Raw genomic sequence first — 14,345 nt, forward strand, 5'->3', positions numbered from 1 at the left:
GTAGCTAAACAAAAAATAAATCTGTTTTAGAGGTATAACCAACTTTTTATCATTTATTAACAACACATGAGGAAATAAACGACCTTTAAGTTAATGTACACAAAAAGTGGCAAATGAACCGTTATAGAAAATAATATAATAACATTAGTAGATATCATTTTAGACAACTATAGAAAGAGTATACACGCAATGTTTCCTTTTTCTTCGTAATTAGGTCTTACGGACAATCGGACTTTGCTTTAATTGCAAAATGATGGAACGCATTCGAGAAGTATCTTTCGAGTTACGAGAAGATTTGGGATTGAAATCGCATAATTTGGCAATTCTTTCCCATTCTTGACCAGCTGTTTCGGCATCTCTTTCAGCAACATATTCTTTCTCGGCATTCCTGTAACAGGTAAAACCATTATTTTGTATGCTTAAAAATTAAAAACTTTCTTTCTGTTTGAGACCTATTTGTTAAGCAACCTATGAAATTTAATATTGTTAAACAGTTAAGGAGTCAGTCTAGGGTGTACTCTTGCGCCTTGGATTAAAGAACTGAACTATCTCTGATTGAAAAGATTTCCAATCACTAAATCACCATTATTTAACTGTTATTTACTTCCCGATATCATTAAAATTTATAAGATTTTTATTGAACATGAAGCTAATTTGTTTTGAACATTCCCAAGCAATTTAACAGCTCCACAAGAGCAAAGCGCATGCACAACGCTAATCTAAAATTATCAGAAGCGCTTGAAATTTTCAAATTATATTACCTTGAGACTTCCCTTGACATTGCAATGAAAATAAATTACTCTGTCACTTTAATTATATATATAAAATGTATGGCTAATGACTAATATGCTTAAATGGTACAAGCAGCCACAGGCAAAAAAAATTAAATTTTAAAAATATTTAAATTGGGCCTATTTGAAATTTAATATGATTACCTATTAGCCTGTTTGGACTTCTCAATTTGTTCCTTGTATCGAGAATACCATTCTTCCAGTTCCTTTTTCGCAGTTTGTTGAAGCTCCAACTTTTTAACTTCTTCTTCTTTATCTGATAACAAACCCAATATTCAATAAATATTAAAAGTAAAACTTAATTTAGTTACAAAATTGGGAAGTCGCACCTTTTTCTTCCAATCGTTTTTGTTGTTCTTCTCGCCATTTTTTAATTTTTTCGGGTTCTTCTCTTGCTACTCTTACAGGGTGAACGCCTAAGGTTGACGGAGGCTCTTGAGGCCCATTCATCTGCATCATATTGAAAGGAGTAGATTCTCCATCCTCCAAATCCAAACCTATCAATAAAAGTAACATTATTTAGATATTGACTATAGTGATTAAATTTCTTTTATTTGCCTTCATCTGGCGATTGACTATTTGGTAGTACAGGAGGTGCAACAGCCGAGCCTGGTTCAAAACTATCAATTATGTCATCCTCTAGTCCAGCTAGTTCATCTTGCTCTCGAGCCAAAAATTCTGCCGCAGGATCCACTTCAATAGGGTCCGTTTCTTCATCAAAATTAGCTTCGAAATTATTGAATTCTGCCATTATCCGTGAGTAATTACTTGCAATTAATTGCAACTTCTTTAATTTTGGTAATCTGTAATTCTATAGAAACGAGGAACTATTACACACAGAGTCACACACCCCCAGTAGCAGTAAGGCTAGGCTTAACTTATTAAGGAAATAAACACCATAAAATGTTAAAAAATTCAAAATAAAAACCAAATTTGTTTAAACTTCCGAGTTAATTTTAAGTGTATTTGATTGTAGTTAAAAAATTAGATATTAAATTATTGAAAAATGATTCGAATCTTTTTACCCGTAATCTATAATTTTCCGCTAGCCATTAGCCAATCGCTCGATAATAATACAACTTAAGGTCGAAATGTTTTAGCCTACCGCGCGTGCGCATTTGTGTATAAACCTAGCGGCGTAACGGCACGTCATCAACTCATCATAGACCGGTTAAGCCACACCTCGAAAATGTGTAACAGAAACTGGTTAGAGTGTAATAAACCTAGAAATCTTAGGAGTATAAGATTTCTATGGTAATAATAATAATTTATTCTGTACAATCTACAAATTTGTATATTTAATTTTTAATTTCGGATCTACTCCGATCAATTTTCGCGTGTTTCATTTATTAGTTGCTATCGAGCGCTTTGATATATTTCAAAACCGATCTGCCGATTTGAGCAGATCAAAGGATCGAGATCGCTATAGGAGCAAGTTTTAAACGTATTCCAAAGTGCTCTGTCCGCTCCTATAAAAAAAAATAGGTACAGTTCGGCTGTACAGTTGACAAATAAAATTTTATTTCGATGGTTTGGATAAAGGTGTAGAAGATTTGGGTTTACGGGGCCACTCTTGCAACCATCGGGCGAGGGCCCATTTTCAAATTCTGTCGTGGCAAGTTTATTTATTTATTTGAATACATAATAGACTGCTAGGGTACGTTCAACAACTCTCACCGGTTAGCAATCGCTGACACCGGTTTTCTCCATAGAAATCTTATAAGATTTCTATGGTTTTCTCTTGTACGCTTTTTCGCGTTTCCGGTTTTGACGTCACGATAGTCATCGGTTACTCACCGAAGTCATCGGCTGGAAGAGTCGGTTTTTCCGATGACTGACGTCATTACTGACGTAAAACTACTATAAATACTACGCCATTTTAAAAAACACCGATGACTGAATAAAAGCGTTCAGCAACTTACGACGTCATTATGACGAAAAAGCTCATCGGTGGAAAATATATAAATCCATTGGGTTTTTTTCCGTTGACAGTTACTAAGCTACAGTAAGCTTTTGTACAATCTTACAGGTTGTGGCTTATGGAGATATGACAATAATATGATATAGAAGAAGAAAAAAAAAGAAAAATTGGGAAGGCAATAGAACAAACAGGGGATAAATTATGGGAACTGGGCGGGGTTACTGAGAGTCTATGAGATGGTTTCTAATGTTGCGTCGGGCCATCGGCCGTGAGGTGCAGTGGAGTACATCGCTGGGTAATTTATTACACAAGGTAATTGTACGGACGGAAAAGTGCCATTGACGGGTGGTAGTACGGACATGTGGTTTGACTATCTTGGCATTATGACCTCTCGTTTTTCGAAGAGTGGGGAAGTCGAAGAAAGTATCTGCCTTTAAGGCAAAGTTACCAGTCCAGATATTCCAGAGTTGGAGAAGGTCGTTGATAGTATGTCGCAATAGTTGCGCGTCAATGGCAAGTTTGGAGTTCCGCATCTCAGGCGTATCAAGCCTTTTCGTTAGCTTGGTGAATCGGTTGTGGGCTTTGGTCAGTTGGTCTCTATCTCCAGCCATCTGCGGGCTCCAAACCTCCGAGGCATAATTTATTTGAGGAAGCACTAGTGACTGGTATAGGGTACGTATCAGGCGCGGGGACCGAAAATAGAAGGAGCGCATGGTTAGGCCCGTCAAATAATTTATTTTCTTGACAACCTTTGTCGTGTGATGGGAGAAGGTGAGTGATGAATCAACCCATACTCCAAGGTCGCGGATGGGTGAATCGGGTTTGGGAAGTGACATCGAGTGACATGCCGCATGTTCATGGTATGGTTGAAGCGCAGATTTTTGCTACCTAGGTGGTTTACTCTGCTTTTTAGGACATTGTAGGTCATACCGTGGTCCCTTGCCCATGCACTCACAGCGTCAAGATCCCCTTGGAGGGATAGTTGGTCTTGTGACGTAGCTACAGGGTGGGCGAGTTTGGTATCGTCAGCAAAGAGGTACGACTGGGAATGGAGGATGACTGTGGGCAATGTGTTTATGAAAATGGAAAAGAGAATGGGACCAAGTACGCATCCTTGTGGGACACCACTTATCGGTGTAAGCGGTGCGGAAATACAGTCCTTATAAGGACAACAGCACGATGGTGACCTGTTATGAAACCGCACCAGCTTCTTCGAGTGACTCAATTAGGCCAGAGTGGGGGGATTAATTATTTTGACGAAAAGTTTTCCGTTGACTCTTCAATCACCCCGGCCACGTTATTTTAATTAGCTTATCAGGCAGAATTGTGTAAAAATTGTAAAATAGTTCAGAACATACAATGAGAGATCGGTGCGTAGGTGTAAGTGTGTTTTGGTTTATTTTTCAATCACGATGAACTAAGACAAATCTAGTCTTAGACACTTGAGTACCAGTTCTGTACAATTACGTAGAAGGGATATATATTGTTGGGTTATTGATGAAAGTTAAATCTAGAACGTTCCATAGACTGTTCTGAATAAAAATAAACATTTATAATTTTGCCCATAATTTATAGAGAAATTTTATCTAGTAGCGCGAAGTTGGTTTTCCCCTTAAAGGGAGTATAACCCTACGTGTTTGGTAGGGTGCACTAAGCTTACTCAAAAATCCACACGAGGCGCTACGGTGAAATAGTAGGATGATATCCAGATAAAACCTCTATGGCACGCTGTTAATGACCTATACTTCTAGTAAGTAAAATTATGGCACGCCAAACCGGACAAAATTCGTTTTACTCTCTCTCGCTCTCAGAATGGTAAATGGGCCCTCTCTCTTATATCGTTAGCTCTCTCGCTGTCCCAAATTTCGAATATCTCGCCCTCTCTCTGACATGCTCTAGGGCGCTCTCTCTAACATCGTCTTTCCCCCTGTCTCTAATATCCTCTGGTGCGCTTTCTCTGACATCCTCTAGCGCGCTCTCTCTAACACCGTCTTTCACCCTCTCTCTAATATCCTCTACCGCGCTCTCACTGACATCCTCTAGCGCACTCTCTCTGACATCCTCTAGCGCGCTCTCTCTAATATCCTCTAGCGCGCTCTCACTGACATCCTCTAGCGCGCTCTCTCTAACATCGTCTTTCACCCTCTCTGACAACCTCTAGCGCGCTCTCTCTGACATCCTCTAGCGCGCTCTCTCTGACATCCTCTAGCGCGCTCTCTCTCTAATATCCTCTACCGCGCTCTCTCTAATATCCTCTACCGCGCTCTCACTGACATCCTCTAGCGCGCTCTCTCTAACATCGTCTTTCACCCTCTCTCTAATATCCTTCAGCGCGCTCTCTCTAACATCGACTTTCACCCTCTCTCTAACATCGACTTTCACCCTCTCTCTAACATCCTTTGGCGCGCTCTCTCTAACATTGTCTTTCACCCTCTCTGACAACCTCTAGCGCGCTCTCTCTGACATCCTCTAGCGCGCTCTCTCTAACATCGTCTTTCACCCTCTCTGACAACCTCTATAGCGCACTTATTTAAAAAGAATTGTTTTCTACTGGAAATCTGTTTTTATTTCGTAAATATGGTTAATATTTGTGCTTTTACGCATTGCAATAACTTTTTAACAAGTAAAACAATACCGGAAAAGGCTTCATTCCATATGTATGATTTTATAAAATGTCTTTACGCTTGCCCAACTTGTTGAAATGTTGCCCTGGAATAGTTCAGCCAATGCCTAAGAATGAGTTCATAAGCTCTTTAGTGGGAGAGAAAACGGATCCACAGCTGAAGCGGGGAGGCAACATTTCAACAAGATGGCCAAGGTTATTTTATAAAAAGAACTATTATAATATTATTTAGATAAACATTCATTCTTATTTAAAATCTTTATACAACTTTAGGTTTCCCTTATCTAAACCTACAATACTTTCTCAACGGATAATTGCTGTAAATCGCGAAAATTGGACACCTTCAAATCATGATTTTATTAATAGTGATCACTTTTTAGAACGGGATATAAATGACAAAAGGTGGCTCACGCAAAAATCGATTCCAACTCAGGTTTTGTTTCTATAAAATTTAAACAATTAAAAATAGTCTAAATATTTTTTTTTATTTTATGTAAAGAAATTACATCCACTTGACCGGTGATGCTAGCCTCTTACCTTTAAATTTTGACCAAGGATAATTAGTACTTCCCAGATCTCCACGAACATATGTTTGAAGTTGGAATCGAACATCATCGCATCAGTTTTATTAAGAAAGTCTTACAATTTAGAATCTCATTTAATTATATAGTCAGAATATTCTCATAACAAGCCATAACCACAACACTTGTGACTTGTATAGTCCACGAGTTACTTAAGCCTTTGGCCAAATATAATCTCATCAATTAATTTTATTTACTCTTAATTAAAAGATCATCTGCAGCTTTTTATATGGGTTTCGAAAGAATTAATTGCCTTATTTACAACCTAAAATTAAAATTAACCTTATTTTAAATTCTCACAGCCGAAATATTCGTAAATCACGTCAGAGTACCCAAAAGATTACAAACACGAAAACGTGATGATTTTTTATTTTTTCACCTACTGGACAGGCGTCGCTTAAAAGTAGTACCCCTGGAATACGGAACATATGCCGGTTGTCTGCTTGGCGTCGCCTCCGTATTAACCACCCGTAGAATCTTGGGTCTATTTCTTTATTATATCTATGGTATGGAATGTAGATTAAGGAAATAGGCTATGTTTTCTATTTAAAAGTGAAATACTTTCAGGTTTTAAGTTTGCATTAAAAAAATTATTTTGGCACCATGTTGTATACATTTATAAAATGAAGGATTATAAAAACAGATTTGAGGTTTCGTAGTTTATACTCCTTTTTAGAAAGGATGATACAAAAACCAACCAATTTTGGAATCAAATGCATCCACAAAACTAAAAAAGGGAAATTAACTCAAAAGTATTCTTTTAATGATAGAAAAATGTGAAAAACTGTTTCTGTACTAATTCTATTGAAAGGCACATTTGTGACATTTTCCAATACCTCCAGCTACAAGGATTTAAAAGCTACTTAAATAAAATGTTACAAAAGATTTAAGCACTTAAGTTATATTTTCAGTTTTGGATGATTTAATCTAAATTGTCACTGAGAAAATTGACCAAAATAAAAACCAAATCTGGACCGTAACCACGCCAACGTACTAGTAGTTCTTTAGTTCCGTCTGGTTTTGTTCTTTTCCTTAGAACTTTTTCGATTTTAAATAAGCAGTTTTCGAGGTCTTTCCCGATTTTCTGTATTTCCTCCTTGTAGAACACACCCGAAATGAGCTCAGTTTTCAAATCCTCCAGTTTATATACCGGAGGGTCTCTGGGTATGCACTGCGCTACTTTGAATATTTCCTCGGTATAATTGGCTTTGTAACCCTTTTCGAACGTGGTTTTATTCTTGCTTATACGAACCAATTAAGTCGCCTATTTCAAAAGGGGATGAAACGGGATGGGAAAAATTAACTTTCCCGTATAAATTTTGCCACACTTGTTTCAAATTTTCATTCTTAACTTCAACGGGTTTGCATTTAATTGATTTGTGCTAGTTGTTATTATAAGCTTCCAATAAACCCGGTAATACGTCGATATATTTGTACGTATCTTTCTCCGTAAAATATCGGTACATTCGAGACTTCAATGTTCGATTGAATCGTTCTATAATACTAGATTTTACTTCGGAGTGCGTTGCGAAAAACTTGATTCCCCTACGTTTTAATTCCCGTTGTACCCCCTTGCAAAGGAATTCGTTCCCGTGGTCTGATTGCACAATCTTTGGTTTTCGACCTGATTCCAAGATTGATTTAAAAACCTTAAGTATGGTCGTTCCTTTCTTATCCTTAGTAGCTACAGCGAAAGTGTATTTCCTAAATGCGTCTATACATCATAATAGGTATCGATATCCACTATTGTGGTTTTTGATATCTTGCAGGTCTGCCAGGTCGAGTTGCCATTGTTCGTCTATTCCATTCTTGTTTCTTCTGAATTTATGTTTTATTGGCTTGTGTAAAGAATACGTATCCTGACGTTTTAGAAATTCCTGAACGTCATTTATGGAAACTTTAAGACCCCTCTCTCGGGCAGCCCGATAAAGACCGTGTATTCCACCATAACTTCCGGGGTCCTTTACACTAAAGTATATTTCTTCAAGCCTATCCATTCATCATACAGTTCAGTTTCCGTTCGTGATACCAGCACGCGAACTCAAATAGCTCAAAAACGATAATAATAAATAATAACAAAAACGCCGTTATAACTTTAGGTGATTTAAATAAGAAACAAATAAAGAGCCTATCAACCCAGACGGAGTAGGATCGTTGCCTCCTTCCATGTTGAAGTCGAAAACGTAAGTGAAAGAATTGAAACTTGATATATGGTTATATTCTTTATTTCAAATTTATCCAACTCAATAATCCATTGCCATACATTGATTCGGGACTTGGGGGAAAATAATCTAAATTATCGTATACCTTCTCTGGTGAATCGTTAGAAATAATAGGTACATTATCAATGGGTGATTCAAAGGGGAATTTATTTTTTACAAACTATTACCGTTAACCTCAACAAGTTTTTATGGAAGGGGAAACCGAATAGCTCGGGGGGAAACACCTTAAACCAGTGGGGAGAGTACTTGCAAACTCAACGCAGAAGGAGTTGTTCCGAGTTTTCACCCAGTGCCACAAGCTGGGATCGAATCCGGCTCCTCTTGCTGCGAGGCAAAAGGCTAACCACTTCGTATGGAGACTATTTGGTGGATAAAGTATTTTCGCTAATAATATTCAGTATTTTGTTCAAAATACAAGAAAAATGTATTTAAAATAAAATACTAAATACATTTCGTTCTGTTTTCAGAAACGTGAACTACAATATGGGCCTCAGTTTTCAGAGTCAACCAATTTTTGATTAACTCTTTCGTTAACGTAATTTTTTACAATAATAGATAGAAGGCTGTGGTTGGTTTTTTTTTGATAAATAATTAGACCCAGTTTCAGAGTAATTCGATTTTTAATTTAGGGCATTATTTATTGTCTAACAAATATTTTATACCGAAGTTTAAAATCATCATTTTCGATACATTTATCGCCTAATAAATTCTGTTTATGTATGACGTTACACTTTCAGCACTTCAAAACACGTAGCAATTCTTAATTTTTAATTTGCGTCCTGTTTGGCCGAGATTGATAAGTTAAAAATACTACAAAAAAATATGTACAATTTACTTCTGGGAGCAAATTTTTCACTCAGTACAGTATCAGTCTGTAGAGCATGACGCTAAGAAAAACTAATTTTAAATTTAAAACGCTGTTTACATCTAGTGATTAGTTTCAGTACTAAACATTTGATGGGTTTCGCCTTAAAATATATTATTTAAAAAAAAGTTGACAAATAGCCACGAGCTCGAAAGCTCCTCCGAAAATATTATTATTATTTTACAAACATTGCATTTAAGTTTTTAAAATTGAAAAAAATATTGCATGTGCAATTCTTCTATTTTGAATAACTTATTTAAAATGTATGATTTAAAATATTGTCTTTCGTAACTTATAAATAAGACACGATATTGAAAGATATCCAATTGAAGAAAAATATACTTAATTAATACAATAGACCTTTTTATTATGGAGAAAATATTTGTAATATCGGTTCCAAGACAAATTAAAAAGACACTTGAAAAAAGTTTGAAAAAATTAAATATCCTATAGTAATTGAAGAAATTTATATCTATAAAATTAAAGGCCTTTTTTATTATGGAAAAAAATACGACGTCAAATAGCGGGCGATTTTCGATGTCAACTAGCGGGCGATTTTACGTAGCAAATGCAGTCTGAGAGAGAGACCAAATACGAAATTTGTCTGGTTTGGTGTGCTAGAAGATGTCAGAGAAGGTGAAACACGATGTCAGTGAGAGCTCGCTAGAGGATGTCAGAGAGGGTGAAAGACGATGTTAGAAAGAGCGCGCTAGAGGATGGTCAGAGAGGGTGAAAGACGATGTTAGAAAGAGCGCGCTAGAGGATGGTCAGAGAGGGTGAAAGACGATGTTAGAAAGAGCGCGCTAGAGGATGTCAGAGAGGGTGAAAGACGATGTTAGAAAGAGCGCGCTAGAGGATGGTCAGAGAGGGTGAAAGACGATGTTAGAAAGAGCGCGCTAGAGGATGGTCAGAGAGGGTGAAAGACGATGTTAGAAAGAGCGCGCTAGAGGATGGTCAGAGAGGGTGAAAGACGATGTTAGAAAGAGCGCGCTAGAGGATGGTCAGAGAGGGTGAAAGACGATGTTAGAAAGAGCGCGCTAGAGGATGTCAGAGAGGGTGAAAGACGATGTTAGAAAGAGCGCGCTAGAGGATGTCAGAGAGGGTGAAAGACAATGTTAGAGAGAGAGCGCGCTAGAGGATGGTCAGAGAGGGTGAAAGACGATGTTAGAAAGAGCGCGCTAGAGGATGGTCAGAGAGGGTGAAAGACGATGTTAGAAAGAGCGCGCTAGAGGATGGTCAGAGAGGGTGAAAGACGATGTTAAAAAGAGCGCGCTAGAGGATGTCAGAGAGGGTGAAAGACGATGTTAGAAAGAGCGCGCTAGAGGATGTCAGAGAGGGTGAAAGACGATGTTAGAAAGAGCGCGCTAGAGGATGGTCAGAGAGGGTGAAAGACGATGTTAGAAAGAGCGCGCTAGAGGATGGTCAGAGAGGGTGAAAGACGATGTTAGAAAGAGCGCGCTAGAGGATGGTCAGAGAGGGTGAAAGACGATGTTAGAAAGAGCGCGCTAGAGGATGGTCAGAGAGGGTGAAAGACGATGTTAGAAAGAGCGCGCTAGAGGATGTCAGAGAGGGTGAAAGACAATGTTAGAGAGAGAGCGCGCTAGAGGATGTCAGAGAGAGAGAGTGAAAGACGGTGTTAGAGAGAGAGAGTGAAAGACGGTGTTAGAGAGAGCGCGCTGAAGGATATTAGAAAGAGCGCGCTAGAGGATGTCAGAGAGGGTGAAAGACAATGTTAGAGAGAGAGCGCGCTAGAGGATGTCAGAGAGAGGGTGAAAGACGGTGTTAGAGAGAGAGCGCGCTAGAGGATGTCAGAGAGAGGGTGAAAGACGGTGTTAGAGAGAGCGCGCTGAAGGATATTAGAAAGAGCGCGCTAGAGGATGTCAGAGAGGGTGAAAGACAATGTTAGAGAGAGAGCGCGCTAGAGGATGTCAGAGAGAGGGTGAAAGACGATGTTAGAGAGAGCGCGCTAGAGGATGTCAGAGAGAGGGTGAAAGACGATGTTAGAGAGAGCGCGCTAGAGGATGTCAGTGAGAGCGCGGTAGAGGATATTAGAGAGAGGGTGAAAGACGGTGTTAGAGAGAGCGCGCTAGAGGATGTCAGAGAGAGAGAGTGAAAGACGGTGTTAGAGAGAGCGCGCTAGAGGATGTCAGAGAGAGAGTGAAAGACGGTGTTAGAGAGAGAGAGTGAAAGACGGTGTTAGAGAGAGCGCGCTGAAGGATATTAGAAAGAGCGCGCTAGAGGATGTCAGAGAGGGTGAAAGACAATGTTAGAGAGAGAAAGCGCTAGAGGATGTCAGAGAGAGGGTGAAAGACGGTGTTAGAGAGAGAGCGCGCTAGAGGATGTCAGAGAGAGGGTGAAAGACGGTGTTAGAGAGAGCGCGCTGAAGGATATTAGAAAGAGCGCGCTAGAGGATGTCAGAGAGGGTGAAAGACAATGTTAGAGAGAGAGCGCGCTAGAGGATGTCAGAGAGAGGGTGAAAGACGATGTTAGAGAGAGCGCGCTAGAGGATGTCAGAGAGAGGGTGAAAGACGATGTTAGAGAGAGCGCGCTAGAGGATGTCAGTGAGAGCGCGGTAGAGGATATTAGAGAGAGGGTGAAAGACGGTGTTAGAGAGAGCGCGCTAGAGGATGTCAGAGAGAGGGTGAAAGACGATGTTAGAGAGAGCGCGCTAGAGGATGTCAGTGAGAGCTCGCCAGAGGATGTCAGAGAGGGTGAAATACAATGCTAGAGAGAGAGCGCGCTAGAGGATGTCAGAGAGAGGGTGAAAGACGATGTTAGAGAGAGCGCGCTAGAGGATGTCAGTGAGAGCGCGGTAGAGGATATTAGAGAGAGGGTGAAAAACGATGTTAGAGAGTGCGCGCTAGAGGATGTCAGAGAGAGGGTGAAAGACGATGATGTTAGAGAGCGCGCGCTAGAGGATGTCAGAGAGAGGGTGAAAGACGATGTTAGAGAGAGCGCGCTAGAGCATGTCAGAGAGAGGGCGATATATTCGTAATTTGGGACAGCGAGAGAGCTAACGATATAAGAGAGAGGGCCCATTTACCATTCTGAGAGCGAGAGAGAGTAAAACGAATTTTGTCCGGTTTGGCGTGCCATATAAAATTGTATAAAAGAGACACGATACTTCATGACTGATTAAAAAGGTTTATTTGTAATATTTACAATCACGGCGTGCTTTCAAGCCGAAGTCTTAATAGAAATCTACTTGTATATTTGGATTTAAGGTCGTAACCCTACTGATTTCCCCGTTATATTTTTAAACAAAAGCATCGTAAGTAGTGAATTAACTATATCTCAGTGATTACGTAAATAGTTAAGTCAATATTTTGAAATATGTTTTCTTCTTGTAGTTTTCCCTAACTATCTATTAAATATCGACTTGATCCGCATTCAGTAAGAAAATTCGTGGTAAAAAATTCTTATTTATTATCCCTAAAACACTTCTATGAGTTTTTATCTTAGGTGCCTGGGAGGAATGGAAAACTTTCCCCCCTAAATTCCGATAAAGGTTATACTCCCTTTAAATGGTCAATGGATTGTTTCTTATTAGGGTTTATGGCACTAAAGAGACGGCGGAAATGGTAGCTCGACGATAAAGGCATTCCTGGGCTTTCCGTGAAATTTTCCGTTCTCAGCTTCATCAAAGATAATTTAAACTCGTACCCTAGATTCGAATACTGAGAGCTTTCCCATTGACGGTTTTGTTACGAAGCGTTTACCCTTTTCCGGCACGTGACCTCAGAAAAATCGGGCTCCATCGGTTGTGGCACGGCCAACTTCGATCACGCGCTGCCGAGCTATATAACGCGGCAGTGCGTGATCGAAGTTGGCTGTGGTTGCGGTAAGGCGCAAACCATGGAGCGAATTTTTTCTGAGTTCCGGCGGAAAGTGGGTAAACGCTATCGGCAACGCGCGAGAGAGTGATTTCGAATCTAGGGTACGAGTTTAAATTATCTTTGGCTTCATCCCCTAGTCTCCCTTTTAACTCTTACTCCATTTTTGACAAAGTTGTAGGGGTGTGTAAAATATTTGGTACAACCAAATTATTTGGACCAAATACCAAATCAAATAACCGGTTTGCCAAATCAAATAGTGTTTAAAACTATTTGTCAAATATTTTATTTCTTGAAAAAATAATTTGATATTTGAAAATAGCTATAAAAAGTATTTGGTAATATCAAATAGTTTGGTATTTGGTCAAATAGTTCCAAAATCAAATAATTTGGTGTCTTCAAATATAATTTGTTGATTTCAAATATTAGATAAATTAGTCAAATAATCAATTAACCGCTAGAAGTTGTCTGGGTTTTCCCGCCAAAAATTTTAAAGCTCGTGCGCTTTGGCCATTGGCTGAACAATGGAAATATGAAAATGAAACTAAAACACAAAGCAAGAAGCATTATGAGCTGGACCAGTGTAAAAGAAACTTGGTTCTTTACTACTAGTTAGTCTATTGTTTTAGTTAGATTTATTATTATTTAAACCGGCATTAATAAATGCTTTTATTTAAATAGTTTGAGACTTAAGTTAATTAGAAAAGTTCAAGATTAAGACTTGAACAACTTACACTAATGGTAAGAAACAATTTAAAATTCCATTTCTATTAGACTTAATTGTCACTTAATACTTATAAATCTAGATAAAGGCACGGTTCACATATTTGGTTGGAGGAAATTAAACCTATAAAAGTAGTTATTGGATATTACAATGGAATCACTTTATAATTAACAAACTATAAATAGGTTGTATAAAAAATATATACAAAAAAAGGGATGATATTATTTTTTATTGTCAGCGATGTAATTGTAAATATTGTAAGTGCTAGTATTGTTAACATTTGGGCCGAAAGCTACCTTTTTTATGACTTGGTAATAAAGTATCTGTCTTTTTAATTTCTATTACTTAAATTTTAAAACCATGGATCGTAATTTTAATATCTATAATTATAAATAGTTAAACTGAATAGTTTGATGATTAATTGATTAATGATAATTAAGATAGTTTCATTGGGTAATTGACTTATTGTTAAATATAAATGAAATGGAGGTTAAGTTATTTTACTTATTTAAATTGAAACTGGTTGTAGACAACTATTTGACACTATTTGAAAACCAAATTATTTGATATTTGATCTAGTATTTGATATTTTAATACTATTTGGTATTTGATCAAATATTTTTAACCAAATACTATTTGACCAAATTATTTGACTTTTCAAATATTTGATTTGGTATTTGATGATCTTAAAAAAAATATTTCATATTTGATTTGGTCCCCAAAAAAAGGTATTTGCACACCCCTACAAAGTTGAGGTTTTAGTCACACATAATTTTTATCTCCTG

At 38.1% G+C, this 14,345-nt stretch overlaps 1 protein-coding gene across 2 annotated transcripts; it reads right to left on the reverse strand.

The window, feature by feature from the left end:
* Positions 1–20: 20 nt before the first annotated feature.
* On the reverse strand, positions 21–1,900 carry LOC149936237 (clathrin light chain-like). 2 transcript variants are annotated; one of them, XM_090180657.1, is made up of 6 exons: positions 1,817–1,900; positions 1,350–1,602; positions 1,121–1,288; positions 936–1,047; positions 762–773; positions 21–388 (listed from the first exon to the last, which is right to left on the reverse strand). In XM_090180657.1, exons 2-6 carry the CDS (start codon positions 1,540–1,542, stop codon positions 211–213), a joined length of 663 nt encoding a protein of 220 aa, XP_090036783.1. In that variant the 5' UTR covers positions 1,543–1,602; positions 1,817–1,900; the 3' UTR covers positions 21–210. The 2 variants fall into 2 exon arrangements, with proteins under 2 accessions (XP_090036783.1, XP_090036784.1); XM_090180658.1 differs by lacking the exon at positions 762–773.
* Positions 1,901–14,345: the final 12,445 nt, after the last annotated feature.

Source organism: Leiobunum rupestre, chromosome 7 (genome assembly GCF_980474605.1).
Source record: "Leiobunum rupestre chromosome 7, qqLeiRupe1.1.hap1, whole genome shotgun sequence".
In the NCBI taxonomy this organism is placed as follows: Eukaryota; Metazoa; Arthropoda; class Arachnida; order Opiliones; family Sclerosomatidae; genus Leiobunum; species Leiobunum rupestre.